Here is a 23,273-nt window from a genome sequence, read left to right on the forward strand (position 1 = left end):
AACACACTGTGGACTTTTTTGGGGGGGGATGCGTACCGGTGCCATTTTACGCACGGAACATGCTCGCGCCACACAGCGTTTTAGCGCACCGGGAGCCTCGATTGAAACTCTTCAGAGAGTAGGTGTCGGTGAACAACACAACAAGAGCTGAATTGCAACGATCTTAAATGCAAGAGCGGAGGACGGACTACCGAGTTGTGGAGAGAAGAAAGTTGGTCGCCGATCGCGGAGTTGCGAGTCGTCCGCATCTTCAGGAGACGGAGAAAAAAGACAAGAAAAACTGTGATCGCTGCTTGATCAATGTGAAAGATTGAAAGATACAGTCGCCGGCATTGACTCGAGACGCTGACATTCCCCTGTAGTAGTCAAGATAAGCTTTGACTTGGCTAACAGAAGGGGGTTAAACCGTATCTAAAGGGAGTTTGGAAAACCCAGCCTTTCTTCCCCATACGGATCAACTCATTGGGTGGGAGCTGAGAGAGAGACAAGAGTCCCCAGCAAATCAGGAGCTAATTGATTAAAGAGACTTCATTTGAATAGGAGGGGGGCTGGCGAGGTGCCAATCGCCTTTCAAAGAAGCCCCCCGTATGATTAATCGCAGAGCATTATTGATAATCATAACGGGGCACATGCGCGGTGGATGGGCTCGATTTACGTAATTTTTGAGCTGGTTTTGTAGTCATTTTTTTATTCTTTGCCTGCTGATGTGCCAGCCAGCATGTCGCGGAGGGAAACAAAGCGAAGCCGCAACACTTCCAATCCGACCCTCATCTGCCTTTATCGGAGCACAATGGTGAGTCCACGCAACCTATCGCTGCTTTTATCCAAGCACCACGAATATTTCACTTTTTAGGGGGCTGTTTTTGTCGTGTCTGTGGCCACATCTGATAATTTAAGTTGATAGTGCTTTATTGCTAAAAGTTTGATGAAAGCAGGACACACTGCTGCGAAGAGCGCAGATGAACACACATCCTGAAAATATCCCTCCGGTTTACTCATCGTGTACACTTTTGGTTCAGATAGCAGCAGAGAGACGTGAAGTCTTACTCACCCTGACATAACATTTATATTTATATATAAATAAATATAAATTATACATTTTATATATTTATAAAAGAGAGGAGTTAAAGTTAACCAGCAACGCACGTTTCTTTTCAGTTTTGCGCAGCGTGTGTGTTAAAAGTTTTAAAACTTTTTACTCTCCGCTTCAGCTTTAAAATCGTGTTTTTAAACTGATGTAAAAACTCTTGTGTAATGAGTAGCCAGCTTAGTTTCGCTCCTCTCCGAGGCTTCCCTGCGTTCAGCGATCGGTTTCGGTGCCTCGCCATGGACCACCCTGTCGCTCCTGCCGGGACTCCAACTTTTCCTGCGTCCCGGACATAGAAATCTCCCCATCTGCGTGTTTCGCAGTTCTCCGCTGTAAAGTCATGCAATGTTTCCCTCTTTTATGAAAATCAGTGTCAGTAAGTCATTGCCTGTTTGCACAATAGCGTGCTTTATTGCTAAAAGTTTGATGAAAGCAGGACACACTGCTGCGAAGAGCGCAGATGAACACACATCCTGAAAATATCCCTCCGGTTTACTCATCGTGTACACTTTTGGTTCAGATAGCAGCAGAGAGACGTGAAGTCTTACTCACCCTGACACACACGTATACACACACTCGATTTTGCATTTTATTTCGAAAGAATTTAGTTTTCTCAACTAAAATCAACATAAATAAATAGGCTTGTCATTACTTGATTTTTATTTTTTTTTCTTTAACGCCTTTAGAGAAGCTAATGATTATCTCAGGCCTGCTGTGAAAAATGTAACTGTGGCAATTGTTTGATCGCAAATTGAAAAAGTCTCTTTTAACGGTGCTGTTGTGCCATAATGTGCGAAATCAGTTTGTACGAAGTGGTTCTCAGAGCTGAAAATCCAGGTCGCAGAGTTTCAGAGGCCAAGAAATATCCAATCAAGCTGTAATAAATTGCATTTTTTTAGATGATAGTTGAAAATAGAATATAAAACTAAAAGAAAAACTTCAGCAAATTACGGCGTGATAAGATTGCAGGATAAAGGTTAATGACAGCTGCATTTCGTAACAGGACGTTGCGTTGTAACGTTTATTTTTGTTGACCGACTTTTTGACTATCAAAAGGAAAACATACGACCAAATGGCTAATTCAAAAGACAATTATATTTCTTTTTCTTTACTTATTAATACTTTATGTGATTTAATTTCTTGGAGGCTTATTTTAAGTCTGTCATACAGTGAAACAGAAATTTCCTTCTTAATTTTCATAATTTCATCATTTTAATATTTAGGGAAAAAAATCTGCCAAGAATGAACAGATAAAATGATAAATTATTTTTGCTGATGGCTCAAGCTGTTGGATAAGGCCTGTAAATTAAATAAATGCAATGCAAATATTGTCAAAGCCACATTGTGTTTAGTGCTGCCTGAAAAGCATGTGCAGGTAATTTGAAATAAACACTTGCCTCTTTCAGGAGAGTCATGTTATAGAAAGGGTATTTGCAACCCATTTCACGTGATTTTTAGGAAGTTGATGATTAATGCAAAACCTAGTTAATTCCTGGGGGCTGTTTTTTTCGGCATTTTCCTTTAAATCTAATAACCTCAGTTAGAGATACTTTTGTCATAAACCCTGGGAGACTGCAAAATTTCTTAATTCTGTCAGGTACCATGCCATTAATTATTGATAGTGTCTTGTATGTGTGATTATAAAGGTATGGATGTGGTGTGTTGTCTTTAGGTTTTTGGAGTGTTTAGCAGCATAGCAAATGTGCTGTGTGTCTTCTGCAGAGCTGTGGCAGTCGGAAGTGAAAACAGAAAGTCTTTGTATTTGTAGCTGAAAATCAGTGGATGCTGAGGGCCGTAGTTACTGGGAGGTCGGGGTGAGTGTCACAGAGGGTGGGATGTTGAGCTGTTTTAACCTTTGCCAGTGTCCCTCTGTGTGGAGGTGATGTGAGTTCAGGGCCCAGTGTGTCCCTCTCTACCTCGCCATTGACCCCGCTGATCAGAGCTGCAGGCGGCCAAGCAAGGCCCCGGCTTTTCATTTAAGTGTGTGAGCGTGAGGCCTTATCAATGTTGTGGCCATCCCCCTTTTGCCCTATCAGAGTGGCCCCCCTAGAGGGGAGATTGGCAGGGCAGCCCACTTTGCACTGTTGTTCCCCTGCAAACAGAGTGCAGTCGCTTGTCATTTTGCCAGTGTTTATGTGGTCTAAGTCTAGGTGTAGCCTGAAGGACTTGCTTTGCCTTTTTTCCCTCCCCTTGAGCTTTAAGCATGTCACCGGGGCAGAGCTTCTTAGATTTGAGTCTTGTCCTGGACCACGGCAGCTTTAGTGGAACCCCATCTAGTGTTCAGTGGGATGAGTCCTGAGGGCTGGAGACGATGAGAGCAGAAACCCTCCTGAAGTTACAAGTGTCAAGAGGCTCACAGAGGCCCCCTGCGAAAAAATAATGTAGGATCTCTCAAAGCTCTCCGTCAACTTTTTCCGACTAATCCTCGCTTTCTTGTCTCTCATATTCAGACTTTGGTCAGTCTCTTTGAGCCTCTGTCCTCTGCTCTTTGTCTCTCCTGACGCCCTTTAGCCCTGCGCACTGCTTACATTGTGCTTTTCATAGAGACTCTATGGAAGTTTTACAGACTCCATCTTTACACCAGCTTGACTTTATCTTAATTTTAATTGGAAGTTAATCCTTTCTATTTTAGGATTTAAGCCTAATGCTAGCATCTGTGTTGTTTGCTATACTAGTCTTATGTGGACAGTGGATTTGTACTCATGCATTCATTTAGTTTTGATTGTTTTTTTAGTCGTCAAGTAAAGTAAAGCACAGTATTGCACGGTCAGATGAGCAAATCTGAAGGCGTGGAAGCATTTAAGTTGATACAAGTGTGATTCTTCTGTTTTGCAGCCGTAAGGGCTTTAGTAATATTATTTGTCTCATATTTCAAATTAAGGATGGTCAAGAGAAGACTATCCACTGCTGCACTGCACAATGTTGATAAAGATATTTTGCACTAGTTTGTTACTTGGTAAAATAGAAATGCGCAAATTATTTTGCACATAAATACCTTCTGTTTCTTTGACTTTTTTGTAATTCAATATTCTAGGGATATTTTATTATTGTAAATCAGTGTATTTGCATTTTTAAATTAGATTTTTATAGAATCTTTGATTTGCAAGATTTTTGAAGATGCGCACAACATTAAATATTGGAATCTTTGTTTTAAATTAATTTAATTAATGAAACATACTTTTGCTCTTTCGAGAGAGTGCATATAAATAAAATGTTTAATTTATTTAAATTTGTTGTACACCATCGTGCCTCGAATAGTATATACATCATGTAGATTCCTATGCTCTAGATAGACTTTAGTGTTCACACACACATTTCTTTAATTTCCTAATTCTGCATCTTCCATAAGTTTGTTAGACAAAAGTTTAATTTTCTTTTTTTGTGTGTGTGTGTGGTTCCATTTTCCCTCCCACTCTCTTGTGGATCTATTAGATTTTCTTCACACTTATTTGTGTACAGACAGCTATGAGAAAAGAGAAAAGGTGTTTATTTAATCCTCACATTTCTCACACTATGAATCAAACACATTTTTTTAAAATTAGCGCTTGGGGTGTAGGTAGACGGGTGGGTGGAAGGGGGGATTTAACATGAAAAGTTATCATTAAAGTTGAGTCTTCCCTGTTTGCATGGTTTGGTGGTGTGAGGGCCAGGGTTTACTGTCATGGCAACTTTGCGTTATCTGATGTCTCTGAGCAGAGAAACATTGAGGGAGATAATCCCTGAATTAAACAGGATCTGCTTTGAGTCGACTGAGATGAGCAGGGCCAGGCTGTGCCGACGATCCCCGCCGCTCCCATGCTGCGCGAACAATGGGAAGGCATCCTGTCTCTCTGTGGGGCAGGGCTGCACTTCTCTGGGTTTCATTTGCAAATGAATTCTTGGCCCTGATGAAAGTGTTGAGGGGCCAGAGCCACAATGAAAGGGATTCATAGAGAAATGCAATTTGTAAATCAACTTGTATGTTAAACAGCGAGATTTTAGTGTGACAAAGAGGGAAAAGAATCAGGAAAGTCTGGAGCACAGCAGTGGCTCTGGGGGCAGGGTGTCGTCTTGCCTTTTTGCTCCCTGACTTGTCCTGTTTATCAAAATGGAAAATTCAAAAACACGTTTCTGTGCGCATTTGAAAGGCGGTCATTCCTCTTGAATTTTCCTCTCAGTGACAACATAAGTTGCTGAGTCTGTATTGTATGTTCTGTGAACTGGTGTGTCTCGTTTCTCAGTTTTGGCAAGTTTGTGATGCATGCATTCTGATGTACCGCCCTACTTCAAAGTTTTGACCAAATCATTTATTTAAGCAAATTGTTTTTTCCGTTGCTTTTCCCCCCAGAAGAATTCAATGAGGAGTGCCTCTTCTACGGTTTTTAGAGTTTTTGGTTCACAATTTATTCACAATAACGGAAAAAATTTGCAAAAATTCAACGTATTTTGTATTCTTTTCATTAAACGGCAGACATTGTTTTCCATGGCAAATAATTTAATTGATTAAGTCATCATTTACTTTCTACTCTTTCGTTCTTTCTCTCTGTTTTGCTTGTGTTTAGTGTGTGTGCGTAACAGCCTAGATGCCACAGGCTCTGTTGTTCATGTCTCACTGTGACTGCTGCCTGACTGGATACAAATTAGTTTAGTGACATAGATAACCTGTCCAAGATGCCCATAGTTGGCTGAAAATGAGCAAAGTTGACAGCAAATTGAAAGTCTAATAAGTCCTTCAAATGCTTGATTTGCGCCGAGTGGACAAGTAGACTTTGAAGGGCAAGGAATATAGGAAATCAATGCCTTTCTATGAAATTTCATTAAGACCCAATGTCCTCACTTCACTCTTTTCTATATTTTGATGGATTATCTGGAGAAAATGATTACCTTTGGTTGGGCTGATGAAACCCAGATGTACATCTTCAAAGATCACTTTTAAGCAATATTTGAGTAGTTCCCATTGATTTTGTATCCCCTCGTATCGTGTTTCAGAGGCCGCTGCATTGAATGAGGCCTTTTCTCATTTCTGCTGGCTTATTGTTGCCTTTCGATCGTTGTTTTTGTGAACACATCAAGGGGATAAGTGTAAAACTGATTAACTTAAGATTAACAACAATGGAATTTGAGGAGATAAAGCTGCTTCTTCAGCTGCAAAACATTTCTAATCACTAATCCTCTGTTTCCTCTTTTTCAGGGGACACAGAACTTTGCTCAGAGGACCCCCCCTGCAAGGAGTCAGACGCCCACGTCTGCAGCAGATGTTGTGCTGAGTTCTTTGAACTATCAGATCTTGAGGAACACCAGAAGAATTGCACTAAGAATCAGTTAGTTCTGATAGTGAATGAAAACCCCGCCTCCCCCACCGGAACTTTCTCGCCTGGCTCTCCTCCCCATAATCCTGATGACCAGATGAATGACACAGCTAATAACACTGATCAAACAGAGTGCAGTGACCTTTTGGAGCCTAACACTCTTGAAAAAGACGAATCCATGGACGTGGACGTTTCTGGAATGAGCAGTGGTCATGAAGAGGAAGGCAGTCATACAGAGAGCGGGAGCCCCATCAACACAGTCAGCAGCCACAGTGGCAGGGGCACCTCGGGCCCTGCAGTAGGTACGTCAGCAATCTCTGCCCCTCTACCTCAGCTCAGAAATCTGACTGAACTGGGAAACTTCTCCATGATCAACAGCAATGTCATAATTGAAAATCTGCAGAGCACCAAAGTGGCTGTGGCCCAATTCTCCCAAGAGACCCGTAACACAGGGGGCCCCAGGGTGGCAGTGCCAGCCCTTATGGAGCAGCTCCTAGCCCTACAACAGCAACAGATCCACCAGCTGCAGCTCATCGAGCAGATTCGCCACCAGATACTGCTGCTGGCCTCCCAGTCCCCAGAACTGCAGGTGCCCCCAACCTCTGCTCCAGGCACAATGGGGCCTGCTGCCAGCCCACTGACCACACTCAGCTCACATCTCTCCCAACAGCTGGCTGCAGCCGCAGGCCTAGCGCAGAACCTGGCTAGTCAGTCAGCCAGTATTAGCAGCCTAAAGCAACTGGCTGCAGCGGCACAGCTACCTCAGCCCAACCCAAGCAGCAGTGAGACATCTCAGAGCATTAGCACACTGGGGCCGTCAACAGCCAATACCCAGTCCTCTGACAAGAGGCCGAGTCATATGAGTAGCCTCCACTCTCAGCTCAGCAACTCCTCACTGGCTAAGTCATCCACGCCAGCATTTGGAATGGGTAGCTTGTTAAGCTCTGCAGTGAATCCCCTTCTACCTCAGCCCCCACCTGGAAACCCCATGTTCTCCAGCTCACTGCCCAGTGTTGGCACCACCGTAGAGGACCTCAACTCTTTAGCAGCTTTGGCCCAGCAGAGGAAAGGCAAGCCGCCAAATGTCACTTCATTTGAACACAAGAGCAGCTCTGATGAGGCTTTCTTCAAGCACAAGTGCAGGTTTTGTGGCAAGGTGTTCGGGAGTGACAGTGCCTTGCAAATCCACCTGCGCTCTCACACTGGCGAGAGGCCATACAAGTGTAATATCTGTGGCAACCGCTTCTCCACCCGCGGTAACCTGAAGGTGCATTTCCAGCGTCATAAAGAAAAATATCCACACATCCAGATGAACCCATACCCTGTTCCTGAACATTTAGACAACATACCAACTAGCACTGGCATACCATATGGCATGTCTATGCCTCCTGAGAAACCTGTCACCAGCTGGCTGGACAGCAAACCAGTTTTGCCCACGCTGACTTCCTCAGTCGGTATGCTGCTGCCACCAACCATGCCGAGCCTGCCACATTTCATCAAAAAGGAAGATCATTCAATAGCCATAACTAGCCCATCTGTCACTGCAAAGAGTGTCTCAGGCGCTGCTGAGCCTTCAGCTAAAAGTAATGATGGAGTTTCCGAAGAGGGTGAAGTTGCAACTCTTCCTACCTCAAATGGGAAAACTGAAGAAGGCAGCCAATCCTCAGGCTTCATGACAAATGTGAGCTCTGCCTCAGAGAGCACTGCTGACTACACAACATCTAACAGCCCGCCCATGATGACCAACCCACTCATGCCTCTTATGTCTGATCAGTTCAAGGCTAAGTTCCCATTTGGAGGCATCCTGGATCCTCTCCAGGGGTCAGAGACCTCCAAGCTACAGCAGCTTGTGGAGAACATTGACAGGAAGGTGACAGACCCAAATGAATGTGTCATCTGCCACCGGGTGCTGAGCTGCCAAAGTGCTCTGAAAATGCACTATCGCACTCACACTGGGGAAAGGCCCTTTAAGTGTAAAATCTGTGGCAGGGCCTTTACCACCAAGGGAAATCTTAAGACCCACTACAGCGTCCACAGGGCAATGCCTCCTCTTAGAGTCCAACACTCCTGCCCCATTTGTCAGAAGAAGTTCACAAATGCTGTGGTTCTACAGCAACATATTCGCATGCACATGGGTGGGCAGATCCCCAACACACCTCTGCCAGAGAGTTACCCAGAGTCCATGGTCTCGGACACTGGCTCGTTTGAGGAGAGAAATGTTGATGATTTGGACAACTTCTCTGATGACATTGAAGGAATGGAGGAGGGCCCAGATAGCAGTGTGCCAGACACACCCAGATCAGCCGATGCGTCCCATGACAGTCTATGTAACTCCCCAGCCCCCCCTGAAATGGCTAGCCAGGAGGGGCAAGACAGAAATGGCAGAGAGAACGCCCAAAATAATGAAACAGAGGAGATACACATGAGCCAAATGAAGACTATGGCAAATGGCTTAGTTGAGGGGGATTGCCTCACCAATGACTCCTCATCTCTGGGAGGGGATGTTGAAAGCCAAAGCGCCGGGAGTCCAGCTGTGTCAGAATCTACCTCCTCCATGCAGGCGCCATCCCCCACTAGCATGCAGCTACAACCACGCAAATCCCCCAGCCTCGAAGAAAGGCACCAGAGGGCCTTATCCTTGGAGCAAACCACTGCAAGCCTCTTGCACTCTCACCCCTCCAACATCGGAGCCCTGGACCTGACATCTGTCAATCCCTCAAAAGATCCCTTGGGCATGTTATTCCCCTTCCGTGAGCGTAGTATCGTCAAGAACACATCCTGTGACATCTGTGGGAAGACCTTCGCTTGTCAGAGTGCCTTGGACATTCACTATCGAAGCCATACCAAAGAACGACCATTTATTTGCACGGCCTGTAACAGGGGTTTCTCCACCAAGGGCAACCTCAAGCAGCACATGCTAACCCATCAAATGAGAGACCTGCCCTCACAGCTCTTTGAGCCGTCAAACACCAGCCTGTCCTCCAGCCCAACACCATCCCTCCTCTCTGTAGGCTCTCTTAACAAACCAGAGGTCAACGGCTTCCTGCATGGCCTCCACCAAGAAAATAAGGACATGCCCTCTGGCTTGGTGACATCATCTGCCTCCACTTCCCCAGTGCTTTCCGCTGCACCGCCACGCAGGACACCCAAGCAACACTTCTGTAATGCCTGTGGGAAGTGTTTCTCCTCCTCCAGTGCTCTGCAGATCCACGAGAGAACCCACACAGGGGAGAAACCCTTTGCTTGCAGTATCTGTGGTCGGGCTTTCACCACCAAAGGAAACCTCAAGGTAAATGTCGAAACATCCAGAAAACTGTTGGTCTCCTAAAAGTTTGTGCGTGCGAATGTTTGTGAAAAAATTAGTCTCAGGGCTGCTATTTAATTTTATACGGCGTGTCAGTGCACTAGGCATCAAGAGGTGGTAATGTTGTATAATTAATGAAAGGAACAGCTCTCTGAGAAAAAGTTACCTTAGTGGAAAGGCTGAATCACGCAACTAATATGATTATTGGGTAGAAATTCCAGAATGTAATCAGCTGCGAATGATTCAGTCCACAGAATTAATTATCAGAGGCAATCAATGTGCGCGAGGTCAGTCTGTAGTTTTCCACAATGGATTCTGTGAACACTGTCACAGACCTAAATCATTAAGAAAGGGATCCTGCTCAATGATCTCCAGAAACTTTGGAGAATTATGGGAACTTAATTAGGCGGAACTTGGGGTCATTATTTTTTAAGTGCATCAATCTGTAATCCTAGAGAGGAATTTTGAATGCATGTTAATTTTTAATTTTTTTTGGTCGAAACTAGTCTTATACACAGATATCTGCATTTGCAGTTAAAGTTGCTCCATTCCACTACACAGAAAGGTCGGACTTTTTAGAAGTAGGTCGTACATAAAATAACTTCATTATTATCTATAGTTATTTGAATGCATCTTTCTATGATTTTGAAGAAGGAACAAAAGGGGAAAAATGTATTGTTTTTGTCATGGGGAGTGTATTGGCAGAGGTGAAATGTCACATGCAATGTAGGCCACAGCAATGAAATTGGACAGTGCAATTCTACGCACAACCCTGTGGTCCCCCTGTGAGATGAGCAAATTAAGGTTTAGATTAAACAGCATGTATCAGTCTTGCCAAAATAAGATGTTTACACCATGTTGGTACCTCTCAACAGCAAAAGCAAGTAACTGGTCTGCTGCACCCAGGGTGTGAAGCTATTTTAATTCGGAGGCGAGCATTATTATTATTTTTTCCATTGCATCATCTCATGTGCAGCTCTTGTGGCCAAGTTTGTAAACATCACTAATTTTCATCCCTCTCATTGCTCTGTCTCTCTCCTCCCTCCCTTTTATTCCCCTCCTCTGTCCTCCTTCTCTCACTGCGTAGGTCCACATGGGCACGCACATGTGGAACAGCGCTCCTGCCAGACGTGGCCGCAGGCTGTCTGTGGATGGGCCAATGGCCTTCCTGGGTACCAACCCAGTCAAGTTTCCTGAGATCTTCCAGAAAGACATGGCATCAAGGGCAAGCAACGGGGACCCAGCCAGTTTCTGGAACCAGTACGCTGCAGCCTTCTCTAACGGCCTGGCAATGAAGACAAATGAAATCTCTGTCATTCAGAACGGAGGCATCCCACCCATGTCAGGTGGTGTGGGGAATGGGGGCAGCTCTCCCATAGGTGGCCTGACTGGCAGCCTAGACAAGCTACACAGTACGGAGCCCAACGCTGCTCTGGCTGGTTTGGAGAAAATGGCCAACACAGAGAACGGGGCCCACTTCCGGTTCACACGCTTCATGGAGGACAATAAAGAAATTGTCACCAGTTAGAGTGTATGTCATCAGTTGTGCACAGACACATGAAGATGCCTGAAGGCATACTGTACACATATGTAGACACACAGATGAAGAAAGAGAACAAGACAGGGACAAAATCAACTGAACTGCTATGCTCGCCATTGAATCTTTACGAACATGAGTGTGAAGACAAGTTGCTTTTTTTGTACAATGTACATGTTATAGTTTTAAGGAGCTTATTTATTAGTGATTATAACCTTGCTTGAAACCAAGTGGAAGCATTAACAGTTAGGTTTTTATTTGTTTTAAAGCCAGAATGGGTATGTATGGGTGCTTAAAAAATGTGCTTTTGAAACTTAGAATATCTGGGTAGATAACCTTACCTTGGCATTAAATTATTTTCTGTCTGTAGTAGCTATAACCGAACTGTCGATGTTCATGTGATGCATTAGCCCTGTAATAAGCAAACAGACTTGCTGTAAATAATGTACACTGATCTCCTGTAGATGGTCTAACATCTGTGTGTTCATGCCCCCCCCATCCCCTCATCAGAGCAAAACAAAATTCAGGCAAGGGACTAAATGATGTGGTAGTTCCTTTCTTTCCATTTTCTATTTACCTTTATTTTATTTAAAACATTGAAGTTTGGTACATTTCTTTAGTGTTAACTTGTTTAGTTGTTACCGTTTCTGTGTATTGTACTTTCTACTTTTTTTTTGTTTACTTCCATATTTTTTCCCTCAATCTCTTTTTCGTTGCTCGTATTTTGGTGTTGTTGAAAGCAAGACAGAAGGGAACGTTCGGTCTGGCCTAATTTCCTGGCTCTTGGGACTGAGACAGCCAGTCAAATGAGCAGGATTCTCCTTCAGTTTCTCAGCTGGATTTCCACGTTGCTGCTATGTCCCAGCATCCTCGCTGACATCAAGTGCAAAAGTTATGTGTTGAAGCTTCTGTAAATATGTTCAGACGTGGACATACGAACTCCCTCTTAAGAAAAATGTACATAGAGCTCACACAAGAGAAGTCCATCACGGCCAGGGGACAAAATGATAGTGTTTTTATAAATATAAATATATATTGGGTTTGACAACCTTCGGACTGTTACATGCACTTTCTTGGAAAGTTGGAAGATCTTTATGGGTCCAGTTTCTCTACACTTTAATACCTACTAACAACTAAGATACTGTAATTCTTTACTCTAATAATCAAATACATCAGTTTTCCAAAAGAAACACTGTGTGTGTGCGTGTGTGTGCTTTTATTCCCTCCTTTATTTATCATATCATTGCAAATATACTGAGAATTATTTTCACACCTTGACAATCGTGAAAGAATAGAAATAATAAAATGACTTTTTGTCTGTGAGTAATTTGTGCAGCAGGGCCGCCGTGCAGCTTGCTGAACTCTTCTTAGTTTCTCTGACAGGCAGCAGAAGCAGAAACGGGGGCTTGGATTCAGTCATTAATGATGTGAGCTGCCCTGCTCCTTAATTTGAAATGATCGCCGTTTTAACCTCATAATTTCCGTTGCCAATCCTTGAAATCGCCAGTTAATCGCTAATCCTCGGAATCAAGCATATTCGAGGCTTTTTACGCGGAAAAGAAAAAGGTTTCCTCGTGCTATTTATTTATCACCAGATTATAATAAATTTTTAAAAAGTCTCGGCGGCTGAGACAGAGACAAAGACATGTTATTTTGTCTGAATTCGAAAGTTACACAATTCAGGATTATTATTATGCAGACGGCATTTTTTATATCTCAACAGGATTTTTTTTCCTTTTATAAAATATACGTTTCATTAAGAATGCGACGATCTCATTATTTGCCACAAAGCCTCAAAAGAAGTTGTCAAAACGATCACACGGTTATCCGGATAAAGCCTTTGACGGCTTTGAAGGCATTTGCCTCGCGTTTTTTTTTTCTTATTCAAACCGAAATTTTTCCCCTTTTGTATTTCAACAGCTGCATTTAATTTAACACATCGTTGCACATCCTGCAATACAGGATCTGTTAATTTCTGTCCAGCATCCTCAGCGCTCTCCCCTCCTCTTCACAAAGCCCAAATCCCCAATATTTACGTTTTATATTTCAAGACGTCGAAGCTAAATGATCCTTGCCCACAGTGCCTGTTTTCTTTTTAACAGTCACATCTGTTCCCCTGAGCTCTGTTTGTGCAGCACATCGGCTTCCTGAGAGATTCCTTCAAATAGAGAAAGAAAAATAAAACTGCTCCACATTCGTACCGCTCCGCTAATTATGACAAATAATGCGTTCAAATTTACGACTTCAGCTTCCGTTTATATATATAAAATTATTACTACTTTTTGTTATTATTATTATTATAATTACTATTAGTAGTAGTAGTATATTAACTATAATACTTATAATTACAATAATAATTTTAAGGTCTTATTTCGGATGTTTTCTTTTAATTATATATATAGATAATACTTTAAATAAGAGAGAAAAAAACATTAAAAATACATTGAAAAAAAGTCATACTGAAGATTCACAAAACTGGTTATAATTACAGTAGTGTTGCAGCCCAACTTTTAGCCTTGTGTAATCTACTGAATATGTATCAATAATAAATACAAATGTGTGTGGTTTATATAGATATATACAGGCACTCACACACACACACACACACACACACACACACACACATTTATATTTATTATTATTTTTATTTATTTTATTTTTTCTGTGGGCTATTAACAGATATGGAACAGAAATGTACAGGAGTATATACATGCTTTATCTCTTTGTGAGTAGTCCCACCACTAAGCATGGACGGGGCTCTTCCCTCCTGGTTCCTCGCTTAAGTATCGATTGAGCTGTGCAGTATTACAGAAACACTTGAATCTCAGGTGGCAGGAATGTGTACAATTGATCTCTTCCACTGTGGCTCCCAGCAGTGGCTTTTTGCTCCACAACACAGAGCACCACAGGAAGAGCCCGGCGAACACACTGAAACACAATCGCTCCAGACTAAGAGGGGCTGTCCCAGTCTGCCCTGTTCACTGTCACAATTTATTGTAGAGCTGTGAGTCTCATCCACTGAGAATGTGCTTTCAGCGTGCACAGATTAGGTACACTTTATATCATAAACACACTCATAGGAGAGATGTATACACACTGCATCTTCACACAAACACACTCCTGCATATTTTGATTTATTCTTAACATTTTATCTAATGTGTTTTTATTTTAGTGTTGGTTATTTTCTCCCCGTCTGAGCTAAATGGCTTGATGGGTTTTTGCTGCAGTGTCTGGAGAGGATGGGAACCATCAACAAAGAAACATTAGTCTCTTTAGCTGTAAGCCACTCCTGTCCACTTACTGTACACTTGAAGGTTCATTAAAGGGTTGGCCTTAAGTAAGGGCTGTATGCACAGCTGCCACACTGCAAAAATAACATCATTTGTTTACAGTGTAACTTTACTTGTGTTAGAAATTATTTTAAACAAAATTTTTATAATGTAATTTTTGTAACTGTATTTTTCCTTGAGGTGATCTACTTAATTCTTCTTTGTTTTGTCAAAAAAAAATAGTTTTTTTTCTTTTATTGGTTTGGATATTTGACTAATTCATGACAAATTTAAATTAAATTGCTTTATGGATTTTTTTAGAATAAAAAAATGCCACATATCTTTCATGTAAGGAAATACGAAGGCTATACTAATTAATAATTTTTTACTATAAATTAAATTGCTTAAGAAACAATCCATAATGTCTACAGCTAGCAGTTTTAGATGGGTCGTGTGTGTGTGTGTGTGTGTGTGTGTGCGCGCGCACTCTAGTCTGTGAGAAGAAAAAGACACAAAAAAGACCAAACAAGTAAAGTGTTTCTTGACTCATCAACAGCAGCATCAGGAGTAAAATGTCTAATATCGGTTGTCTCTGTCCTCCACAGTCCTTTGGTGTGCAGGTCAGCTTGAGATGAAGCTGCACGGAAGCGATCTTGGGAAGCTGGAGCCCCCTCCCACATCTTCTGCCATGTGCTGTCAGCCCTCCTGAGTCGATACAAACCGTAGCCTGGGGCCCGGCCTGGACTCCCCACTGAGGTTCTGGCCCACCGCTGGGAGATCAAAGACCCACGGAGAACAATGGTGAGCCTCATTTAGCCGGCCGCGGTTCACTTTCTCCGGATGCACCGCCACACCTGCCCACGCTGTCAATCACACTCAGTTGATGGATCTGCTCAGAGGCCTATTTATTACAAGAACATACTTCTTCTTGCTTTTATGTTGAAAAAATAACTTTATTTTTGACATGACAATCTTGTCCTGCCTTTAATTTCCCTAATATGGCCAGTAATTGTATTTTATTGTATAAAACAAATGATTCTTTCACATTTGTATAAGTCTCGCCCTAATGTGCGTTGTCATTTTCCTCCAGCCATTTCATGCTGGTTTTATCTTCCTGTGGTTCTCGTCGTGCTTCCTGTGGAAAATGGAGCCTGTCTGCAGCGTGTACACAGCTGGTTGGAAGACAAGACCTCCAGATTGTAAGTACAAACATGGGGCAGGATTTTTCAGGCCTGTACACTCTCACAGTTATCACAGACGAGCAATCAAAGTCTTCTAGGAAATATCCATCCCACTCAAAACCAGACACTTTTTTTCCTCTTCATTCTGCTCCTGTTTGCTCTCCATTGAAGTTGTGCTTTGGTCTTATGAGATTGTCTTTGCATGGTTTATTTTTATGGCACAGCAATCTGGAGACTATCCAAATGTCAAGGTCATTTATCTTGCAGTTCATCCGCTCCTTGGCTTTGTGTGGTGAGAAAGAGAGGCACAGGCCCCATATTGCATTTCATGACCTATTGTGTCAAATGAGCACCCAGACAAACAGGTGGGAGCCCTAATGTGAGCTGCTCGTGGACCAGACTCACCAAAGTTGAGGCTCCCTGGCCCATTCTTTAATAAGGCACTCATGCTTGCAGAACGATCACAGTGTTTCCCTCATCGTCAGATGGGAACCTTCAGGGATGCTAATGAACATACAGTGAGGGTTTGTCTCACGGACAGTGCTCCCGCTATCTACGTCTCCCAGTTTATCATCACCGCTGAAATTGCAAGCCCCGTTTTACTGGGCTTTTACTACAAGGGGGACATTTAGTCCATTGTGATGCTAATTCTTTAAAATTTGATGTCTGGGGTTTGTTCTTTCAGGTCAGGATAGGTTTATGAGACTGGGTCTTTTGACAGAGTACAAGCACCTTTTTTGTAATCAGGAAAGAAAAAAACCCCACAGTCAAGGCTTGTCCTCATTGCCCCTAAAGGCAAATTTAATTTAATGTGCATTTCCATTTTAAGATGAATCGCGTTTCCTTGTTTTGTACAGTAGAATGGAGACAGATCGTCTTTCTTTGGTTTTAAAGAACAGCTTCGAGATTAAGTAGGCTGATTGTGGCCCTTTCACCATCAGAATTACGGTTGGTAACCCTAGCCAGGCCTGTCTGCTCCGGAGGCTGAAACACACACAGAGTTGGGGACACTCTCTGTTAATGTCATCTCACAGATTCAATTTCCTCATCGCGATCTTACCTCGAGTCCCACAACCTCTGACACATATTCTTTCTCACAGTGTCAAAGCATGCTAGTGAGATGGAAAGATATTCTGCGGCCGCCGAGATATTGATATCGAGCGTCAAGATGGGGTGTCAGAGCAACTAGGAAGAAGCCCTTCAGCCGCTTGTCAGGTGTGTTTGATTCCATAGGTGCTCCGGAGAGATGTCTTGAGTTTATTGAATTTGTCATTTTCGGCCTGGGAGTGAAAAGGGCACCTGTGTGCTGCCGTAAGCCCCCCACGCCAGGACCGCCACCCACATCACACGATGACAGCTGATGTGCAGGGACAACCCTGAAGCTGTTTGATTTTTTTTTTTTTTTTTTTTTTTTTTAAAGCAGTCCGTCAGCCTCTGCGTACATTATTCATCAGGAAAACAGCTGAAAGGATATTTACTTTGTCAATTTTCTCATAAAAGCCTCCTCGGGCACAAAAAAGTCACCCGTGGTTACAGCAAGAACAACATAGCTATTTTGGAGGCAGGTTCAGAGCTCTGTCTGACACAAATTGAAGACTTTTGTAGCTGTGGATACTGGCCACCCACATCAGTGCTAGATCAAAGCAACGGCCTGCTACGGCGGCTGAATATTCAGTGACGTTATTGGAGTGTGATAGGTTCGTCTGCTCAGTCATTGACTGTGAGAATATGAGGATGTCAGATAGAGATCTCGCTCTGTTTTACTGTCTTTTATGGGATTTTTGGGCTGCTGTACAGTGTCTCCAACGGGTCACAGATCTGCCACCCACTCCTTAAAATGCTCACTACTGCAGGGTTTCTCATTGGACATCTTGTTGTAGTGAAGAGGGAAATGGTTTCCTCTGTGAAATGTGTAATCAAATGTAAGATAAGGAATGCATTAGGTCATGGCAGTTCCCACAATGTGCTGTTTGATATGGAGATGTGTGTGCATGTGTGTGTGTCTGAGTGTGTAACTCAATTGCACCACCAGCGTCAGCCAGCGCTTGAACTGCATCACTCATCGGATTAAAGCATCCACTAAATGGCATATGTTATGATGACATGATTTCATGCACGTGTAAGTGTGTGTGTTTAATACCGTGCTGCCTTTTCGTACATGCCTTCCTCATGCTCAGTTAAGCCCGTGCCACCTGTGATTAATAAGAGATATCCCAGATCCAGCAGGTTAATGTTTAATCAATCAACTGGGAGAGGAGCCTCTAAATGGCCTAGTTTATTTTTAACCACATTAAATGCACAGAGGGTTTTATGCAGCTAAAACTCATTATTTTTGCTTTCAGCTAATGTTTATCAAGCCGTGGTGAGAATATTTTACACCGGGCTTATATGCTTGTTTTCCTATCTGGGAGAAATAAGAAAAGGTTTATCAAGAACATAATGTTGTGAGATGAAAGGACAGAATGAAGTGATTCTCAGAGCTAAAACGTCACAGAACAAGGTCAACATGTGCAGGAAGTATTGCAGCAGTAGTGGTGATATTTTGTTTCTTGCCCTTTATCCCCATATTAGTAATATTTGTAACACTTTCACTGCTACTGTGTGTTTCCTCTCCACTGTGAGCTGCTACTGTGTGACTTGGCTCAAGCACTATGAAATCAACACCCCACTCAGCAATAATGCTCTCTGAGGCTTGGCCAGTTTACTAAATAATCGATCCAAATAAAAGCAGCAGATAAAATTGACTGACCCTCATATACTTAATTATTGCAGCTATTTGACCAAATAGCATTTTTCAGGATGCTGTGTGTCACAGGCCATCAATATTCCTTTAATCGCTGTTAGTTATTGCCCTACTTTGTTACTGCTGTGGATGGCCGGTCTCCAGTGGTCAGTCTGGCCCAGGGCAGCGAGGGAATGAGATGCTAAATGGTTGCGCAAACAATTTGATTATGCTGTTTAATTCCCGTCATATAGATCTGCCGGCCCTGCTGATGCACTCATTTCTGTGAGGCTGTACAGCAGAGTGCTGACCTGCCTGCCTCACACCAGCGGCCCTGAAAGAGCTGCTTTTTCCTCCGTGGCCTCTGGATCAATAGTGACTGCTCCCTGGGTATGAACCGGTGTCTTCACCTCTCACCACTAACCTTTCAGCTCTTGTATGATGGAGCTGTTCAACATCTCGTCTGAGCTCAAATGTTGAAAGCTCTGGCATGTTTGTGGCCTCGTCCGCAGGCCCTCGGTCCTTACCTAGCTGAGCCAAGGTGTTGTAATACAAGGAGATTTGAGGGTTAACTCTCCTCCATCCAAACAGACCACCTCTGCCAAGTGAAAAATGAGAAATGAGCAGGGCAAGCTCTCAGGCCCAGTTGCCCAGTTCCTGAAATTAACATTTCAATTCAAAACCAATAATAACGCATTGTGTCTGGCATGAATGAGTGCTGCTGCAAAGGGAAGGCGATACCTCCTGTTCCTGTGTCAATGAAAAAGCTCCTTCATCTTCTGCTAAAGGGCCCACACAGTCTGAGGTCAGCCAGTCAGCCTTGGTTACACTGCGCAGGCATGCCTGGGTGGACGGCTCGAGCTTCCCGGTGCCTTTACAAAAGCCAGGAACTGCAAACACACACATACACACACGGGCGTACATACACATTTGCAGAAACACTCATGTCATGCTCTGGCTGAAGTTGATGGCTCTCAAGTTTTGCCAAGGACTACTTAGCACTTTGAAAGAAAAGTAAACTTTGTGTTCTCTGAAATAAGTTGCAGTAACTAATTGCAAGATCATATGACCATTTCAGCCTCTGAAGCTTATTATGATTTGAAACATAATAATTGAATGAAGGTAACTAATATCTACATGTGCACTCCACTTGCGTTTCCTTCTGATGGTCTGTATACTTGGGTTATATCGCGTGTGTACATACTGTGTGTCTCTGTTCATGTCCAACCACCTTGTATGCTCATTGACAGGAGATCTCGGGGGCCATAAATGGAAACACCGTGTCGTGGGGATTTGGGCATCTTGGCTTTTGAGAATGGGCTTGGGAGCCAGGCTGTGTGGCTCTGCCAAGAAGGTGTCAAAGCCGACCTCTGCTACATGCTCCCCTCCATCAGAGAGCAGATTACCAGTGTGGGAGGCGAGAGAGAGGGACACAGGGCAATTTCAGGAGAGCACTGTGGCTATTTCTGCTGAGACTGAAGGGATGCAAGAGCCTATCTGCTGGCTGTCTGCTCCAAGCGATGCCAGCTTTGTTAGTCTGACTGATTCCTTACATGAACTGCACTGGAGTCCTGTCTGGGTGGGTTAATCTTCCATAGCTGATGTTTCACTTTTCAATGCGAGTGATTAAGGTGTTGTGCACTTAAATATTGATCACAGACAGTCCCATCTAAAATCTGATAAGTTCAAATACTACACAAACAGTCACTATTGATATGAAGGACATTCAACCCCCAGGTGTTGTATTAAACTTTAAAATAACCTCAACGAGAGGTTCTGGAAATAGGTAAGCCAGGAAATGGAGTACCAGCCTTCTTAGTGAGGACATACTTTCTCTGTTGAACATCTGTGGACAGCTGTGGCCTTACTACTGGTTGTGCAGAAGTGCACATGGTTCCATTTATACTACAACTGGGAGCACGTCGTTCATAGACTGTATGAATAATGGACGTAGCTACTGTAATGTACCCTATTGTTTTGTGGACATTTTGAAGCCTTGTGTTTGGCATTTTGGCTGTCACCATCTTGATTTTTTGGAGCCAGAAGTGATCGTATTTGGGCGAGAGGACGGTGCTGTGGGGGAGCAAGTGATGGATCTGACTGGAAGCTGTACACACAACCGGCACACAGCCTGTCGCTCGAGCAGCCCTCTCCTTATACATGTGTAAAATGTAAATGAGTGAGTGATGAAAAAACTCACCATACAGTTGTCATGCATGTTGAAGTTAGATCAAAACCATTTGTTCTACCAGGCTATGAACATGTTTATTTCTGCTGTAAAGTTGGACATTTTAACATGAGGTCTGTGGGGATTTTTCACTGTTTTGGAGTCAGCCTCAAGTGGCCATTGGATGAATTGCAGTTTCTGGCACTTTCGCTCTTGGCATTGGCCTGCTGTTCCAAGCATTCCAGTTGGTGGTGGTAATGCATCATATTGTTGTTTGTCAATCACCATAAAAATCAAAAAGAAGAAACACATACAAAAAATGGTAACCATGATAGAAAAATAGAGAAAACATAATGTTCAATGCTTACCAAGAACAGGGATTATATATTGAACTTTGTAACAAATTTTGTATGCGGGTGTCCATGTAGGGATCCGTGCAGACCTGCACAGACACTGCAGACCCTCACAGACACACAGATGCACAAAGTATGACGCTAGCTTTACAACAGCATTCTTATTGTTCTTTATCCTGTGCAAGAATCTACATCATTTAGATACGGTGAAAAAAGAAAAGTGCGTGTTTCGCATTTCTCAGTTAATAAGTGTATAACCAAAGCAGTTATACTTGCTGTTAAAACACCTGCAGAATAAGAAGCAATCTCACCTGAAAACTTATTCTTTTAAATGTATATACATGTATTTTAATATGAAAATCACTGAAATATTATGTGGTTTCCAACCAGCCAGCACAATTACAATATACATGTTTCTACCTTTTATGACTGACCTCATATTAGGCTTCAAAATGATTCTGAGTAATATAGAGATCACAATCCTGACTTATGTTTTGAGGATGAACTGTTTCAAATGTTACATTGCATATCTACAGTGAGATGGTCATATACTAGTCTAGTGGTCCAGTCCAAATGAGTGTGCAACCTGTTTGTTCCCTGTAGGGTCCAGGTGTGAGTGTGTGTTATTGTTGGCCAAACATGAATACAACTTTTCCTTTCATATAAAAGTGGAAAAAATACAGCGTAGCAGCCTACATAACGGTGGGTTATTGTGTGTTTTTGTGAAATGCCTTGAGTGGCCAAGGCAGCGTCTTTTGGCTGGCAGTGATGACATCAGTGCTCCCAGCGAAGAGGCCAGCTCCACTAATAAGGCGCTGCTGGGATTGCTGCCCGCTTAGGTTGTCAATGAGTCTGTCTTGATCTGAGGATTAGGCCAGTCGTTCCAATTACAGCCTGGTGCCTTGAGGTTTGTCAGGCATTGACACAGACGCCTGTCGATGGCCCTGGTGCATATTCCAGGACCCCGCTGAGTGACAGGCGCCAGCGCGCCAGGAGACGATGACACACTGTGACTGTGTGTGTGTGATGTGTATGTGTTCATACATGTCTATACGTGTCTATCCCATATCATTAAGTTCCTATCCATGTCATAGCTCTCAGCTGAAAATGAACCTGTCCTACGTTACATAGACTGCAAAGCACAAGTTAGAGTAGTGTGTGTGTGTGTGTGTGTGTGTGTGTGTGTGTGAGTGTCTCATTTCCATGGCAAAGATATCAACTCTTGATAACAGTCTATCCTATGCACATGGAGGAGCAAGAATACAAGCATAATCCTGGTGATGTCTAAGTTAGTCATGTAACCTTTGCTGGCAGTCTGTTTAAAAGAGTATTGGTAATTTAAAGCAGTACAGGAAAAAAAGAGCCACACTCTGTGATCGCTTTATGGATTTTTGGCAAACCAATCAGCGGACAATAAGAAAACTCCTGATAGCAAAACAGCAAGAAAATAGATGGTGACCATCACCCCAACCATCAAATACTCTTAAATTATTATGAACAATCTATGATGTATTCCAGGAACTATTCTGAGACCAAACACTGTTGTTATTATTATTTCTATCTTTTTTTTTTTTCATTTCCTGTGCCTCGTCACTTTTCCTAATTAGAATGTGTATAATAGAGCAGGGGTTCTTACAGTTTTGATGACTGAGCACCAATTTAGGGAGCCAGCAGCATATAATCGAGGGCTACACAGTAAAAATGCACACATTAAAAAAAAAATTTAAAAATGCAAATCTAACATTTTTCTTGGGACGCACAGGCGTTACTACAGTCGGCCTTCATCACCACTACTTCTTTGATATTGTTCTGGTGTGTCTGAGCTTTACATCAGCTTTCTTAAACTGGCAGACACTTGTTAGGGAGGGTGCAGTGTGACGCAGTAGCCGAGTAATGCATTAAATGCAAGCTGTTGAAAGTGAAGGTATTGAAACCTCAGATAATTGGACCTCAGATGATTGGACTGCAAGATGCACTTTGAGAAACTATGCTGCAGGTGTGCCCTCGAAGCAAAAACATGTGTATCTACAGCTCAGCCAGGAGTTACGGGGAGCAGTTTTGTGTTCTCTCGGAGCAGCACTCAGTAACTTGACATGGCTTGGCTGGACTCAGCCACCTCTCATCTGGTCATCTCTGCTAACTTCAACCCCCCTCCCTCCATGTGCACGCACCCACACACACACGCACGCACGCGCGCGCACACACACACGTGTCGCCTGGGAGGCCAGTAGTGACTTTACACCCACAGAGGTGGGTCATGTGACACAGACTGCTGTGTCCCACGTTTGATACTTAATATTCACCACCTGGTGTTATTTACATGCCATTAAATGAGAGACGGGTGCTGCCCTCTCTGACTCTCCAT

At 43.1% G+C, this 23,273-nt stretch overlaps 1 protein-coding gene across 1 annotated transcript; it reads left to right on the forward strand.

Moving 5' to 3' along the window:
- Positions 1 to 712: 712 nt before the first annotated feature.
- sall1a (spalt-like transcription factor 1a) lies at positions 713 to 12,405 on the forward strand. The gene is made up of 3 exons (XM_042481910.1): positions 713 to 793; positions 6,258 to 9,664; positions 10,767 to 12,405. The coding sequence occupies exons 2-3, from the start codon at positions 6,473 to 6,475 to the stop codon at positions 11,205 to 11,207; spliced, it is 3,633 nt and encodes a 1,210-aa protein (XP_042337844.1). The 5' UTR covers positions 713 to 793; positions 6,258 to 6,472; the 3' UTR covers positions 11,208 to 12,405.
- Positions 12,406 to 23,273: the final 10,868 nt, after the last annotated feature.

This window comes from Plectropomus leopardus, chromosome 1, assembly GCF_008729295.1.
Source record: "Plectropomus leopardus isolate mb chromosome 1, YSFRI_Pleo_2.0, whole genome shotgun sequence".
NCBI lineage: Eukaryota > Metazoa > Chordata > Actinopteri > Perciformes > Serranidae > Plectropomus > Plectropomus leopardus.